At 38.1% G+C, this 17,532-nt stretch overlaps 1 protein-coding gene across 12 annotated transcripts in view; it reads right to left on the bottom strand.

Moving 5' to 3' along the window:
* Positions 1–17,532, bottom strand: part of RIPOR2 (RHO family interacting cell polarization regulator 2) — a 262,145-nt gene that overhangs the window by 75,538 nt on the left and 169,075 nt on the right. For 7 of the 12 annotated variants that reach the window (XR_013486253.1, XM_020986861.2, XM_020986851.2 and 4 more), the window contains exon 2: positions 8,871–8,939. The exons of the other annotated variants lie outside the window; for them this stretch is intronic. Coding sequence is in view for 6 of the 7 variants with exons in the window: in XM_020986861.2 (XP_020842520.1) it covers positions 8,871–8,939 (69 nt within the window). In the remaining variant the exon portion in view is untranslated. The remainder of the gene's footprint in view (positions 1–8,870; positions 8,940–17,532) is intronic. 12 annotated transcript variants of the gene reach the window in all.

Below are 17,532 nucleotides of genomic sequence, written 5' to 3'. Positions count from 1 at the left end.
TAGACTCACTAGCTGTGTGACCCTGGGCAAGTCACTTAACCCTGTTTGCCTCAGTTTCTTCATCTGTAAAATGAACTGGACAAGGTAATGGCAAAGCACTCCAGGATCTTTGTCAAGAAAATCCCAAACGGGTAATGAAGAGTCGGACATGACTGAAAATGACTGAACAACTACAACAATGATATCCATTGGAGCCTCATGGCAGGAAAGCAGTTTGTCATCCCTCTAGCATAGCTCCTAAGATGGTACCAAAGTCAAGTCAGCCAACCGATAAGCAACTTTTAGGTAACTGTTGTGAGGAAATGAAATAGGAAGATATTCTAAAACCATTATTTCACAATTATCATTTCACTACTTCATGAGTTTCTTAACACAGTCCCTGCTTCAGTCTTTCTTCTTCTTATCTTTTGTTGTTTTTTTTTTTTAATTTTTAGGCAGTTGGGGTTAAGTGACTTGCCCAGGGTCACACAGCTAATAAGTGTCAAGTGCTTGGTCTGAGGTCAGATTTGAACTCAGATCCTCCTGCTCTATCCACTGTGCCACCTAACTGCCCTTTCTTATCTTGTTTTTTAAAAAATTTTTTAGCAGTCTTTCCTCTTCTGATGACAGGAAGTGCTATCCCATCCCAAGTGGTTTCACAGGGAAAAAAATGAACTAATCAAAAGTCACCTGGGAAAGTCTTATACTTTAATAACAATAGCTAGCATTTATATTGTGCTTTAAGGACTGCAACATGCTTTATGAATATTATCTCATTTGTTCCCCAAAACAACCCTGGGAAGTAGGTGCTATTGTTATCCCCATTTTACAGACGACAAAACTGAGGCAAGACTGAGGTTAAGGGACTTGCTCAGGGATACACAGCTAGTCAGTGTCAGAGGCAAAATTTGAACTCTGGTCTTCCCGACTCCTGGACTTTGTCACTTGGCTGTCTCTATTGCTTTATCTTCCCTCAGTTGAAATCCCTTAAAATGAAGAGGACTGAAAAAAGTGAAAGTTGAGTTTCTTCATGTCTGAAGACATGTAGTTCTTTTTTCTCTTCCCCACATCATGGACAATAAAGTATAATTCACTAAAATAGCTACCCTATCAGGGCTTAGATGCAAGGAGGCTGCTACTGTCTGGATGGTAGTGTTTGTTTAACATGAGGCCTAAAATAGATGCTTATTACACAGTGGCAGGGTACCTATTACAGAATGGTTGACTAATCTTTTCTACATACATATATATATATATATTTTTTAAGTTAACTGCTTTTTTTCCTGACATACATATTTCTCAAATACACAAATATACATTTCCCATATATGTACACATATATACATATATATGATTTTATCCTATATGTATCTTATTTGTACATAGCCGTTTGCATGTTATCTTCCATATAAGAATATAAGCTCCTTGAGGGCAGAAACTGCTTATGCCTTTCTTCATATACCCAGCACTTAGCTTGATAACCTGGCACATAGAAATCACTTAAAAAATGCTCGTTGATTTGTTGTTTACTTGATGTCTTCCCTTCCTTATCAAGGTAGAATATTTGGTATCGACATTTTCCTGATTTTTTACTTATCCGTTATTAGTTATTAATATTGTTTACTAACCAAGTTTTATATTGTGATGTAGCATCTTTATTAAGGCAATTGAACAGTACTAAAGAAAAGTTTTCAGACACCCACTTAAAAGAAAAGGCTATGGCCCTGTAGGACATAGAGCTCTTCCATGTATATGGTAGCGCCCTCTTGCAATCACATATATCATCTGAGTCTCCAACAACCCTATGAGGTATCTCCTTTTTTTACTTTATTTTTTGGAGGCAATCAGGGTTAAGTGACTTGCCCAAGGTCACACAGCTATTAAGTGTCTAAAGGTCTGATTTAAATTCAGGTTCTCCTGACTCAGGGTCGGTGCTCTATCCAGGGTGCCAGGATGGAACATTGCATGTGAGATCCACTTTTTTTCATGTATTTGTTAGTTTTCCTGATTTTTTTCCCTTTTTTCCCATTCTTTATTATAAAGGGTGGCTTTTTTTTGTGTGTGTGAAAATGTAGGTAATATAAACCAAAGATATCAATGAAAATGGATTTTCAAAAGTAATAATCTGATTAAGTCATATCAATGGCTCCTTGAACAGGCATAATAATAATAATGATGATAACAATAATAATGATGATAACAATAATAATGGTTTACATTTACATACCGCTTCATTAAGTATGACTTGAGCTTTATAGTATTCTTTCCTTACAACCACCCTGTGAGGTAGATAGAAACAGCATTATTACCTCACTTTAAAGATGAGGACACTAGAGCTCAAAGGGGTTGAAATGACCTTCCTAAGGCCACATAGCTAATAAATGTCAGAGCCAGGATTCAAAGCCAGGTCCCTCTCTCTCTCTCTCTTTTGCTTCCAAGTCCAGAGCTTTTTGCACTATGTCATGCTGCCTAATCGTGCCCATTTCCTAAAGTGAGGAAAATGAGGAATGCAGAGGTCAGCCTTTGGCTTGAATTTCAGAGTCAAATAGAGGAGCAATACTGAGAGTATTATATACCAAGTTAATGAAGTTCAAGCCTGCTGTTTTAACATATTGAAAAACTATATTAATTTCCCAGTAGATATGTAAAACTGTTACCAGTAATACGGGTAATTGCCCTGGGTGCCTCTGCTTTGGGATATGGTCCACAGAATAGCTCAGGGAGGTTGAATAGCCCCAGAACTAAAGCTAAAACAGTTATGATATGCATATACATAGTCATCCCAAGATTTCCATCTCCTACAAGGAGATGAAGGAATGAGATGTAAGTTATACTGCTTTGGCACCCTTTCTAAACCCAGCATTGAATGTCTCTATAATCTGGTTCCAACCTACCTGTCTCATCTCCCACCACCCATTTATACAAAATTTATCCTTAAGCCAAATTTAACCAATATATGTGAACATATATTGCTCTGTCTTCCTTCTACATATATGTTCACATTATTGTTCTCTTTGTCTGAAATCCCCTTACCTAGCTCTGATTATTAAAAATCCTAATCATAGTTCAAGGCATGGCTCAAATGTCACCCTGGTTATGAGGCCTCATAGAGTAGTGGAAAATGCAACAGAATGGGAATCAGAAGGCTTGACTTGGAGTCTTGGCTCTGTGGCTACTCTCTATGTGGCTTTGCAGAAATCTGCCTCTGTACATTTGTTTCCTCATCTGTAAAATGAAGAGGTTAGCCATGGCTTCAAATAGGGTGCTCATTTGCTCTAAAATCTTTTGTTCATTTTCTCATAAACCCAGTAGGGAAAGACTTCTCCCTCTTTTGGAGGTTTATACCACTGCTAAATTGACCCAGCATATTGAATGTATTAGCTATTAAATACTGTTTTAACCTCCCCTGGTAAACAGTAAGCTGTTCCATCTTGGCTGGATTTCTATACATCTTCCCATCCCCTATTATAATAGCTTTACAGGTAGAAAGTATTCTATTGTCTACTGAATTGTCACCTTTACCATTAGTGGGTGGATGCCTCTGGGTACAACAGGCAAGGGAGGTAAAGGAAGGAAGGAAAAAAGATAAAGAAAGTATTAAAGGAGGAGGAAATAAAGGAAAGGCTTGGAAAATGGGTATTGTCACTAAACAGCCCCTCAGGTGCTTCTCAGTGGCACCAGTACCATTGGTATTTTGTCCTGATTCACATTCTGCAATAACCCGTTCCAGCCTTCTGCCCTTACTATAAAGATGACAACTGATAAGCTATGTACCCTTCCTGATCCCAGTTTCCTTATCTTTAAAATGGGGATAATGATACTTGGGGTTCATATCTTACATGGCGGTTATAAGACTCAAATGAGATAGTATATCTAAAGTACTTGACATACGGGGGCAGCTAGGTTCCCCAGTGGATAGAGCACTGGACTTGGAATCAGGAAGACTCATCTTCCTGAGTTCAAATCTGGCCTCAGACACTTACTAGCTGTGTGACCCTGGGTGAGTCACTTAACCCTCAGTTTGCCTCAGTTCCTCATCTTTAAAATGAGCTAGAGAAGGAAATAGTATCTTTGCCAAGAAAATCTCAAATGGGGTCATGAGGAGTCAGACATGACTGAAACAACTGAACACCAACAACACCAATGTGATGTCATCAAGGCAGCTAGGTGTCTCAGTGGATGGAGTGTTGAGCCTGGAGTCAGGAAGACCCGAGTTCAAATCCAGACTCAGACACTTATAGCTGTGTGTCTCTGGGCAAGTCACTTAACCTCTATTTGCCTTAATACACTAGAGAAGGAAATGGCAAACACTCTGGTACCTTTGCCAAGAAAACCCCATGGACAGTATGAGTATGGCCTATGGGGTCATGAAGAGTTGGACACAACTGAATGTCTGAACGGTAATGACCAATGTAATGATTACAGTTTGAATTGGTCAATTCAATGGATCACACTGTTGCCAAGTCACTCACCTCCTCTTGGCTTCAGTCTTCACATCTACAAAATGAGTAGCTTGGACTGGATGACCTCTTAAGTCCCTTCTAATTCTAAATTTATGAACCTATAAACCATTTATTGTTGTTTTCCCTACAGAGACAATCCATTATTTTGTGCTTAAGGAGGAAATAAATGTACTTTGCCCTTCTAACCAACATGAAGAAGCCACACAAAACAATTGTTAATTGTAATATCATCTCCGTTTTATAGGTGAAGAAAAACATGGAAATGGGCTCAGTGACTTATAAAAGGTCACACAGCTAGTTAACGACAGAGGGGAAATAGGATCCCAAAGTGCTGGCCTTTAGGCCTTGCTGCGTTGCCTCTCTCTTTTTGAGCATGTTAGCAGAATGTGTAAAATATCCCCAGTCCTTCCTTAAGAGGTGACATTGGCCCTTGTGTGGCTAGCTACAAACTGCACATTAACGCAAAACCAGCAAGAGATACAAACTGTCAAAGACAAAGTTCAATTCTGTACCTGAGGGAAAGTCAAAGATGTCTGAAATAGCAGGGTGGCAAATGTAGAAAACCTCCATCCAGGAGGAGAGAGCTTTTAGGAAGAAAGGCAATCTGGGTGCTGGTTTATTTAAGGGCTCACTGGTCTGACTGACGCCACTAGTCCTATATTTAAATAAAATCATCTGTTGAAAAGATTTCAGGAAACTGTAAGCTTCTTGAGGGCAGGGACTATTTTTCTGCTTTGACTTTGTATTTCCCAGGGTTTTGCATGTTATCTAGAACATAGAAAGTATTTTATAATAAATGTTTGTTGGACTGGACTTTGTATGAAAACTATTTCTTGTGCTTGGCCAAGCACACTTCTTTGGGTTGCTCATGTATTTAGACTGACTCTCTCTCTCTGGGCCAGATCAGATTCTATAGCTATTACTCCTCATGAAAAAGCATTAAGCGAATATTACCGTCTTATATTTTGTTGCTGTTTTGTACTCTGCTGAAATGACCACATCTATATAGCTCCCTTCTGGAATTGTTTTCATTAGAATGAGCTGCCTCCTACTTTGTAAGTAGTGAGCAAATTGCCATGAGGTTCTAGAACAATGTACAGAGAGATCTCATTACATATAGTGGACTCCAATCCCCTTTCCATAATTCCATCTTTCCAGGGCTTATTAATCAGTTAGAGGAAGGTAGAAAGGAAAAGTGAGCTCTATAGAGAATAGGAACTCATTTCAAATTAAAGCAATGGTACATCTCAAGTGAAAGCTGTACATCTATGGCCTAGTTTGTGGCATGGTCAATGGCCTTTTATTTGGGCTTCCTAAAAATCAAACTAGATTAAGATAGATTTGGTTGGGCAGATAGACGTGTAAGTGATAGTGAAGCTAAGTAAAAATGGCAAATCAACTAGGTTGTGGCAAACATGGCAGTGTTATGCACTCCAATTTCTTGTATGAGCTAAGAGGCCACCCTTGGCCTCTTATATCAATACGGAGTCAAGCTGTAGTCAAGACTTAAGTAGGCCTTTGAAATTGTAGCTGCATTTTATCTTTTATTCCTGTTGTTATGACAACTCTTTTAAAAGTAACACTTGAAATGCTTCAGATCCAAGCATCTTATTATAGGCCTGGAAATAATACATGCTGATGTGAAGTGTTATTGCTTAGGGTTTAAAGTGAGATCAAGCAATTGTCACGGGATTAGGAATGAGAACACCTGGGCTCCATTCCGGGTTTGCTCCCCGACTTGTGGTGTGACCTTACTTAACTTTTCTTTACCCTGATTTCCTCTGGGGAAATGATAGAATTCACTAATCAAAGAGCTAGGAAGTTTGAAGAATTTATGAGAAGAATTATTTATTGTTATTTGGAGCCTCTGTTCTGGCAGCTGAATATTGAATTGAATTTTGTAATGAATTAGGCTAGTCTATGCTTCCTAAAATACAGTAAATATGAATCAGAGTACAAATCCTGGCCACTCCATTGGATTGTTAGCTCCTCCAGGGTAGGGACTGACTGGCACATAACAGGCATTTGATAAATGCTTATTGACTGACTGACCACTGCAGTATCTAAACAGTGAATTTCTTTCTTTCTTTCTGTTTTGGTGAGGTGACTGGGGTTAAGCGACTTGTCCAGGGTCACATAGCTAGGAAGTGTCAAGTGTCTGGTCTGAGGCTGGATTTGAACTCAGCTCCTCCTGACTCCAGGGCCAGTGCTCTATCCACTAGGCCACCTAGCTGCTCCTAAACATAGTGAATTTCACTTTAGATCATAAGCAATAGAGGCTGTGCCATACAAGTTTCATCATTATTTAGCAGTTTCAAAGTTGATTCCCAGAAGCCTAGATTCATGATCTCTACCCATTGATTTTAGAAAATTAAACTGCAGGAAAAATAATTTGCAGGTAAAAAAAAATTGAATCATAAGGTTGGAAAGGGACCTGAGAGAGCATCTCCAGTCTCCTCATTTTCCTATTAGTTGCTTTGCTGCTGCATACCATAAGGCTGGCCACAAGAATAACATCTGCTGAACTATTTTTGGCTCTCCCCCCCCCCAATAATTTATGCTGCTTCAATCACGGTACAAAATAGTCAGTTATGGCTACATGCTAATGACCTGTGGACTGAGGCAGCGGCAGGTTGTTCCTTTATAAGCAGCAGAGACAGTTCATTTAATCCTCAGGTAAAAGTGTGATCTGATGCAAGGAGGTGGGGGACTGGTGAAAAAAATCAACGTTTATGTGGTAGTTATGGCTTCAGTTACATGTTGTGAAACATTAATTTTCTGGAAACAACAATAACAACAACAACAATAATAATAATAATAATAATAATAATTGCCTGGAGACCAAAGGATAGATAGAGGCTTATTCTTGCACATGTAAAATGTTGCTGCTTGATTTTTTAATCCAGAAAAAAACAGTGACAGAGAGTCAGAATGGGGTAGAATTCTGGCCTTAGAGCTGGGAAGGCCTCAGTTCATGGCCAACCTCTGATCCATACTGAATAACTGACCTAGGGCAAGTTACTTCACCACTCAGTGTCCCAGGCAACTCTAAGATTATAAACTAAAGAACAATGGTGGATTTATATTCTTAGAGACAGTTTCCTCACTAGGAAGTTCCTTATACCAATAAAAAAAAAAATTGGAAAAAGAAAGAAAAGGATGAGGGGAAAGTCCCAGAGCTTCCAAACACCCTATCTTCCATTTCCCATCTAGACCACACTTACCTGTGATAAGGCTAAATAACAAGATTTGCTACTTCAAAACCTTCAGATAATCACAGTTTATACAGAAGATTGCCATTATGCCCATTTTTACAGAAGAAAACGAGAGGTCAGATGACTTTGCCCAAGTCTCTAAGTATGGCATTTGTCTGAACCATGATTTGAATTTGAGATTTAGCTTCTCATTTCAAGCCAGAAGTTACAAAGCTCAATAGCTTTGCCCCTATTACTTCCAGAAACACACAGTATCTCTTGCTTATTTCTCTCCATCCTCTTTGTCAAGTTGAGCACAATTCATCTAGGGAAAATATTTCTGATGTTCCCATCCACCAGCATGAATGGTTTGAACTCCCTTGACTTAATCTCAGCTGAAAATGTGGTCCTTTGATCATCTTCAAGTTTTTTCCCATTTACTGATTGGACAATGGTTTCCACTGATCCTCTTCCTACCCTGCTCTCCTTTCTCATCTTGCCCTCTCCAGAGGCATTAGAAAGGGGACGTTCCAGAGAGAGCATAAAGCTTTGCTGAATTGAATAACTTACCTTCTTTACAAACAACTACAGAACTTATTCACATTCTAAGAACATAATTCTTAATTTTTTATATACTAAATTTAAACAAGGATTTTAGCATATTTAGAAGTGAAGCCTTTGGAGGCACCAAGAGAGATTGAGGATCTGAACTATTTCATCCAGACAGGTACAATAAATGATAACCCTTTCCCTTTCAGATCACAATATAGATAAGGATGAGGTCAGAGTCATGGAATATTGCTCTGTCTTCTCTAGTTAAGGGTAGGGATTTAGCTGGTCTCTACCTGGATTTAAGTTTGATCTCTTAGTTTATGAAACAAGCCCACTGTGTCCTGCTTCAAAGACAGGAATAAGCAAAACAATTCACACCCATGGTCAAATTAACTGGTTCTAATAAGTCCCAGCTCCCTCTGATTGTCAGGTCCACATCTGTGTAAACACAAAGGCTCCTGCCTGGAGACTATCTAACTTGGACATTAGAACAGACCAACAGGGAAAGTGAATTCTGTAGCCAGGAATATTCCCAGCTGCCTTGCTTCCTGATTCCAATAGTAGAGGGGGGAGGATAGGAAGAAGGGGAAGCTACAAGGGAAAAGTTCTTAGGACATAAGGAGAAAAGTCCATTGCACCAGAATTCAAAGATCAAAATGATGTAAAGCTAGAAACTACTAACCTGCAGTACAGAGATACAAGATGTGATGATGACTGTCAGGTAGGTGATGTTTTTGAGTTAATGAACCTCCTTCATATTGTCAAACATCCAGGAGAGTGTTGTATGAGGTTGATTGATCAGCAAAGTGAAAAAGGAATAGGCAACCATGAAAAGGTTAGAATGAGAGAAAAGGTATGTGCCATTTGAAAGTATTTCTATTTCTTGCCTTTACCTGATAATGTGTCTGAAGAGCCTAGCTCACTGGTAAAGGGTTTGATCATAAAAAACAATACCTTACGTCTAGACAGTGCTGTATGTATTATCTTATCAAAATGTTCACACAGGCATCCCTCATTCCCCCTGCCAACAACTCTGTGAATTTGGTAGTACAGTTATCACTACCTCCATATGATATGGAACTAAGCAAACTGAGGTATTACTTACCTAGGAATTATTTACCTAGGGTTACTGAGCTGATAGATATCAGAGCTTTGATCAGAGATCCAGGAATCCTAGATCACAGGCCTATGCTCTTCTCTACTAGTCCAAACTTCTAGTTTCTACTAGTCTTTCAACTGAGAAGACAGAATTCTCTTTTCCCAATTTATTGCATAATTCTCCATCAGATAATAAGGAATTCTCAAAGGTGTTATCAAACCACTGATAGCTTTAGGGTCCTCCACCATTGATTAATATTGTAAGACACTATAATTAGTGCTTCATTTTCCTTTCCTTTCTTGTTTTCCACTATCAACTAAACTTTTTTTTTGGGGGGGGAGGTCATCAGACCTGTGATTTCATTAGGATTAGGAGCTTCCTATGAAGAACTCCCTCTAAAAATGCAGGTTCATACCTTCTTTGCACTTACAGTCTTACAGCTTTTTGGATGCACTGAAAGGACAAATGACTTGTCTATAGTCACCTAGCCAGTACATGTCAAAGGCAGGCCTTCAACCCAAGTCCTCCCGATGCCAAAGGCTGCTGTCCATCTACCATGCCATGCTGCCTCTTTAGAAGATGCTTTGTACAACGCTGTTTGTAAAGTATAACATAAGTTGCAAAATTTTTCACGTTCCCATTTCTAAACGTAAAGAACAGAGTACCTTGAAATGATCCTTTAAAATTCAATCAATCAATAAACATTTATTAAGAGTTTACTATAGGGGCAGCTAGGTGGTGCAATGGATAGAGCACTGGCCCTGTAGTCAGGAGGACCTGAGTTCAAATGTGACCTCAGACACTTGATACTTTCTAGCTATGTGACCCTGGGCAAGTCACTTAACTCCAACTGCCTCACCAAAAAAAAAAAAAGAATTTACTATATAGGAATCAAAAGTAACCTGATACTATGTAGAAGAAAACCATTCATACAGACTAGTCTTTTTCTAGTGCCATACTCTAAAAGTCGTACAATAGGAGATAAACCATCCTTTACTCTCTACTTTTACAAAGAAACAGAATCATTAATGCCCACTCACCCTTAGAATCTGATGAATAGTACTTAACTGAATACAATCTAGATTGATTTGAGGAACTGAAGCAAATATTTGATTTGTATTATGTTTTCTGATTCTTTCTACTGATATTGCTGAGGTTCTTTTTCTCAAAAGTTCCTAAAGAAAGGTACAGGGATGATAATGTATGTTAAATCTCTTTTCATCTAAGCACCAGAAAAACACCAGTATAATCCAAGGTCTGATTCTATTCCATCCATACAGAGATCATCCTATTGACTTCCATCCTATTCGTTTGTTTGACATAAATACGATTATCCACTGCCTTCAAAATGGTACCATACCTCAAAATGTATACAATGATGGACAGGAAATGACCTCAAGAATCTTATAATTTTTCAAAGCCCCTTAAACAACCCACTTTTTTCACTGAGGAAACTTCAAAAGTAAGAATAGATTTAGCATCCTTGCTAGATAGATCCCACAAGTAAATGAAGAAGCCCCTTGACTGTGCTCGGTGTCTCTCAACTTAGTGATGTTGGGACTGAAGAATCTCTAGTAGGGGAATGGGTCACAGTTTCATCTCCATTTCTTGGGTGGTGATTGTAGTGTTGGAAGGTTTAGCTGAATGCTTCTTGTGCACCTTGGGGATTGTGGGCTCAAAGAATAAATGCTTTTGAGAAACTTGGCTTGCGAACCATCATGACCAGTTTAGTTTATGATATTTATAGTAGTTTTTGTTTATTGAGAAATTGACCATTTCTGTAGAAGTTACAAAAAATGCCATTGGTTCATATGTGTTTGTGTGTGCATATGACTGCAACTAGTATCAAACATGGAACAAGTGTCTAGCATATTTTGTCTCTAAAAAAGTCATTAGGAAAAAAATTTCCAAGGTATAATTAGGCAGTATTTAAGCCAATATACTCAGATCGTTAGCCCTGAGCATTTTTTCTTTTGATGGCTGCCGTTCATATTGTATGCTTCTCTAAACATATCACTAGATTCTGGGATTGAAAAATGAAGAAGACCGAATGTAGGCGTATAGTGTAACCAAGAGGAATGAGCAGAATTCAGAATGCACACCAGGCAATGTCTTTAAAAAAATGACATGCTCTCTCATTGGAATGCGTTTTGATCCATGGGAGGGATAGAATTCTCTGCACCAGGGATATGTCATTTGGCAAGACAAGTGTATTATTTCAGAGGTAGCAGTGTGGGTGTTCATAGACCTAAGAACAGATGCCATCCAACTGTTTAGACTTGGGTATTTAGGGTAAAGAAAGGGCAACAGTTTCAACAGGTGGCAAGACAGAGGCACTGAGTACCATACTCTTCTGCCAAGAACTGGTTTCTGGATTGTAATGCTTATGGCATAACTAATAACCACAGCAGGGAAGAATAAGTAGCAAATTTACTAATTAGTCTTCTCTTTATATTGCTGTACTCAAGCCCAATTCTTTTAAAAATATATTAATTAATTTATTTTGAACATTTGTTTCAAAAAATTTGAGTTCCAAATTCTTTCCCTCCCTCCAGCTCCTTCCCCATCCATTGAGAAATCAGGTAATGAGATATCAATTTTACATGTGAAGTTATGTAAAATATATTTCCATATTAGGCAGGTCCCCCCCCCAAGCAAGACACAATAAAGTGAAAAAGTATGCTTTAATTTGCACTCAGAGTTCATCAGTTCTCTCTAGAGGGGAGAACATTTTTATATCATGAGTCCTTTGACATTGTTCACACCCAATTTTTTTTTTTTTGGTGAGGCAATTGGGGTTAAGTGACTTGCCCAGAGTCACACAGCTAGTGAGTGTTATGTGTTTGAGATCCGATTTGAACTCAGGTCCTCCTGACTCTAGGGCTAGTGCTCTATCCACTGCACCACCTAGTTGCCCCTCAAACCTAATTCTTTAAGTAACAGCTTTTGCCTTAGTAAATGAAATTATTTTTAAATTTTCACAAGTCAGACACTGCATACCTGCCAAATACTACTTTTCATTCCTTCTTTTCTGAAACTTCTAGTAGGGGATTTCTTTATGTGGCTTCAGTTTACATACTGGTGCTCTGTTCTGGGAATAGCTGTATAGGAGTTCGGGAGAACTCCATAGAGGGTAGAGAGAAAATTAGTTAAATAGAACAGGCAAGTTTTACCTTCACCATTTCAATGCTTTGGAATATTTAACTTACTTTATTAAAGTCTTACTCTTCAATCAACTGCAATACACTGAGCCTCCCAGTTGCCTGGTGTTAAGAGAACACATGGAGAAGTTGTTATCAATACTCATTGCCTGCCTCCCAATCCAGGCTAACTGTTTTGCTTCAGGCTAACAGTGCCTAACCAGCTATTATAAGCAGAGTGGATAGAATATTGGGCTTAGAGTTAAAAAGACCCCAGTTCAAACCTGCCTCATATACTTACTAGTTGTGTGGTCCTGGACAAGTCATTATAAGTTTATAGCAACTCTCTTTATGGTGACAAAGAAATGGAAATTGCAGGGCACCCATCAATTGGGGAATGGCTGAACAGTTGTGGTATATGATTTTGATGCAATACTACTGTGCTATAAGAAATAATGAGCTCAGTGATTTTAGAAAAAAAACATGGATAGACTTGCATGAAATAATGAAAAGCAAAATGAGCAGAACCAAGAGAACACTGTGTACAGTAATAGCAATTTTCTTTTAAGAACAACTTTGAGTGACTAAGTCATTTTGACTTTTATTAATACCCAAATTAATTATAAAGGACATATGAAGGAAGATGCTAGCTGCATCCAGAGAAAGAAGTGATAAATAGAAATATATATAGAATAATTTTACGTGTGTGTGTGTGTGTGTGTGTGTGTGTGTGTGTGTATGCATGCATACAAAGGTAGCCATCTATAGAGTTGGGGTGAGAGGGGAGAAAAAAATTATAGGATAATTTTGTTGTATATTTGAAAGGAATAGAAAGTTGTGCATAGTAGCTTGCAGTTTCTTGTGCAATCATCTTTTTTATTGTATTATGTTGTGAAATGTTTGTTTTATTCCATAAATGAAATACAAAATTTAATAGTGGAAAAAAATAAAGTCTTTCAGCCTCAGTTTCCTCACATGTAAAATGAAGGAGTCAGATTCAATGAACTCTAAGCTCCCTTCTAACCACCATCTCTACTGAACCTACCCTGTATCTTATAGCTTTCCCTTTCACTTATTACTACCCCATGATACATGTTTTGGTATCATAGGAACCAAAATAATCCATATAGATAATTTCTCCTGCACTGATAACAAAAAACAGTGTGCTTTTGAACATCAAATATGAGCTGATAACAGCGATATAAAGTTTTTTTTCTCAGAAAATGATATTCAAATGTGTTCAATCCCAATTTGAGAACTCTAAAGTAGATCAGAGGGGTTTGGAGAAGACACCCCCCCTTCTTTTTAACAAAACAAGGGCACATTTTAAACATGCTAACAGATTAGTTACCACTCGAAATCTTTTTGATACAGAGACAGAAGGATAAGCCAAGCATGGATTAACCAGATCTGACACTATTCATTATTCTTCAACTGCAAGGTAATTATTCTGTATGACTCGTCTATGCATAAATTAAAACTTCATGCATTTGCAACAGTCTTGTTTTCCCACATTCAGTAATTAAAACAAAATTGATTAAGGGTTACTTTTCATGTGGGTATGGATCAGACAAGGGTCATTATATAAAAGAGGGCAAGGCTCCCTTTTCTCTCCTGTTCTGATCCCTGGTCTCTCTGCCCTTCCTTTGTTGCTATTTAGCCCAGCCCTTCCCCCAGCCCCCAAATCAAGCATTGTAAAAAGCTGTCCTTTGCAATCAGAAAGGGGGAGCCATTTGACATAGAACACTGACATAGTGTTATTTAATTTGGTGCATTGTTTACTCAGAGAAAAAATGATACATTGGTTTCCAATGACAGTATTCTGGAGAGACACTGCCTATTTAGGTACAATAATCAATCATTTAACTGGCTAATCCAAATACGTGAAGGCACTGGCCAGTAAGTACTATACAGTCAATCCTGGAGCGCTCATTAGTGCCATGTGATGACTGGGAGTCTGACCCTTAAAAACTGTGTGGAAAATCAGAGTTCTAATCCTCAATTCAAATGATTTGGACAACAGCAAATGGCTTGGCTAAATCATGCAAATGAATAACTGAGATTTATTTAATATGCTATCAAATTTATGTACTCTGAGTCTTTAGGTCGACAACTGGCAGTTGCTGTGGGTACCATAATGAGAAATCTTTGGCCTTTGTGTATTTTCATTCACAGCCATAGCATGCCCTTACTGTAATATCTGCACATGGAATTATACCTTCAAAGGAAAAATAATAGTTATTTTCTTCCACAAAGAGCTATCTTATTTCACAATGTAATGTGAGATGGATGAACATACATCTACAGATCAGAATTTGCATTTACAAGTAAATGTAATGTTGGTATTCCTCATGCACAGGAAGGTATACTTGCTATCTGATTGGGGGAGGAGGGGGCATAACCGAGGAGAGGGCAGCTGCCTTTGATTTTTGAGCTATTACTCATCTCAAATAAAGCTTCCCACTAATCCTAGAGTGACTTGGGGTTGGGGTAGGGTGGGGTCGGGTGAGTAGGATAGGGTAGGGTAGGGTTAACACGGGGATGGGGTGAAGTAGCTGACTCATTGATATTTGTGAATTCATTATTATGAAAAGATTTCTATACTGCATAATATGTAATATGAATGATATAAATACATCAAATCCCACCTATTAATAGATAACTTCAGATTATGCAGTTCACCAAAACTTAGTTAAATGGTTCTTAGATAAGTTTACATATGGAAAGGTTTGGTAGTATCCACCAGATCTTATTGTTGGCCTTTGAGATTCCAGGGTCACCTCTTCTCTGAGTAAATCTTTTAGTGAAAAAGAATGTCACTTATTAATAAAGGCCCCTTGCTTCAAGTATTATGGAAAATCAATTTAAACAATCCTTGCAGTACAGTTGTGAGGAAAAAGGCAGGTGTGGCAACTGAGCGCAAATGACTTGAGACAAAAAGTGGCTTTTTGTGAATGAGCAAATCTCTAGGCACAGAAGAGGAGGAGGGGACTAGTCAAGATCCTTTATTGTTTCTGTGAGCAAGTCATTTCATTTTTCTGGGACTCAGTTTTTAAGATGAAGGGGTCAGATTAGATGTTGTCTAAGATTTCTTCCTGCTAAGTTCTATTACTCTTTCTCTGAATTCCATCCTTGCTCATTGAATTTTTCTTTAATTCACTGTATCTTCTTCATTTCCCAATCAATCCTTTCCAGATTCCACCTTTTTCTTTCATCAATTAAGTAAGGAAACCATTTTATAGAAATCTTAATACAAAAAAAAGCCCAACCCCAAACAAACAAAAACATCTGGAAAGTATCTTAATGTTAGGAGACATACTCTGAGGAACTTAAAAAACCAAATGACCTCTGGGGAGAAAAAAAAGCTCCAACCATATGTAATTTTTATCCTGTTTTGGACCAATAAACATCTTGACAAAATTCAACCCAAAGGACAAACTTTTTTTTTTGACTGTCACAAGAGCCTGGAAATGGAACAGATAAAGAAAACAATTTCCTGACCTTGGCTGGGAAGGTTGAGGCAGGATTCCACTAACAAAACAAAAAAAAGTGGAGAATTAATAATTACTCCAGACTCTCAATCTCTATTGGCTGTAGTTATCCATGATTTAGGAGAGAAAAAAAGTTTAAAAAAAAACAGAACCACCCATTAGTGCTTCATTTATCTTTTATATCACCAATGGAGGGTACCTTCTTATGGTCCAAAATGAGACTCTAACATTAATGGAAATTTTCATGATAGGGGAGGGGGTGGGGAGGTGTGTCTTTGGTGGAATCTGTCAGAGAGAAATCATCCTTCCACTCATCAACCCTACAAAACTTTGAATTCAAGGAAACTTAGTTACAACTGCAATCAAGGGCAGCTCCAATCAATAGACCCTGGAGATAAACAGAAGGAAGGTAAAAGTATTGGTACGAAGAGTTGTCATAGAAAACTAATATGCAGCCTGAGAAAATTTGGGAGAAGCAGCAAAAATTGGTACTATTTTCAAGTGGATGTTAATTGTACTCTTTTAGTCTAGCTACTAGTAGCTTTCTCTTCCATAACTGCCTTCAGGTTGGGTACCCCAATTTTCGTAACCTGGAGGCAGTTTTACTTCTATTAAAAAGAATGGGACATAATAGTTTTGGAAAAGGAAACAGACATTTTGATAAGCTCTAAGTATCTGATTCCAAATTTTCATATCCTTTTTAAATAGACCAGAAGACTGTACCTCATTATGCCAAATTATACCTTATCTCAGATTATAAATATAATTTGATATTTTAGTGCTGGCTCACCAAGAACCCTTCTTTTCTAAGGTAATTCCCAATGCTACAACAATTTCTGGGTTTATCCTCTTATTCCCATCAAATACAGAGTAAAATGCTTCCTGGGGGATACCATTAAATTGAATGAACCTGAGCTACTTTGACTATACACGTTTAAAAGCAAACAAAGAGGTCCCATAAAAGTGATCCTGCAAATGAATGTAGAATATTGTCATTAAAAGGGTTATTAGCAAACAGAGTTGACCTGGAACCTTTAGCAAGTTGGAATGTTTGAGTGGCAGGAATAGAAACTGTGAGAGAGCAGTATGTACTCTCCAGAACAGTAATTAGATTGTAGGCTCTGTTAGTCAAGGTCAGCTCACTATAGGGAAGTCCAGTATTTCTGATGAAGTAACACACACACACACACACACACACACACACACACACACACACACACACACCCAGTGAGATCAAATGTATTATTGGGAAAAGCTTCATGGGAGTTGCACTTATTCCAGGGAACTGTCACTTTCAATCCTCCCTCCTGTTAAAAGAAGGAAAGGTACTTACACTACACTCTGTATTAATCTATCATTCCTTTTGTATTTTGAAAATATCCCCCAACTTTCTCCTTTGCCACCTCTTCCAAGAATCTTTTCCAGGACAAAGACAAAAAGAGTGAAGTTGGAAGAGAGGCAGTCAAAGAGAATTTTTTTTCCATTTCTTCCCCAGACAATTTTCTTGAGGAAAAGACATGACTTTTGTCACCACTGATGAAGAAACAGAAAAATCAAGAGGATTGGTGACAGATAGTTGGTAAGTGGTCTGCTTTTTATGTTATTACCTTTGCC

This window comes from Phascolarctos cinereus, unplaced genomic scaffold, assembly GCF_003287225.1.
Source record: "Phascolarctos cinereus isolate Bilbo 61053 unplaced genomic scaffold, phaCin_HiC Scaffold_4;HRSCAF=312, whole genome shotgun sequence".
Lineage (NCBI taxonomy): Eukaryota > Metazoa > Chordata > Mammalia > Diprotodontia > Phascolarctidae > Phascolarctos > Phascolarctos cinereus.
The sequence above is the reverse complement of the archived record's forward strand: the minus strand, read 5'-3'. Positions and strand labels throughout refer to the sequence as shown.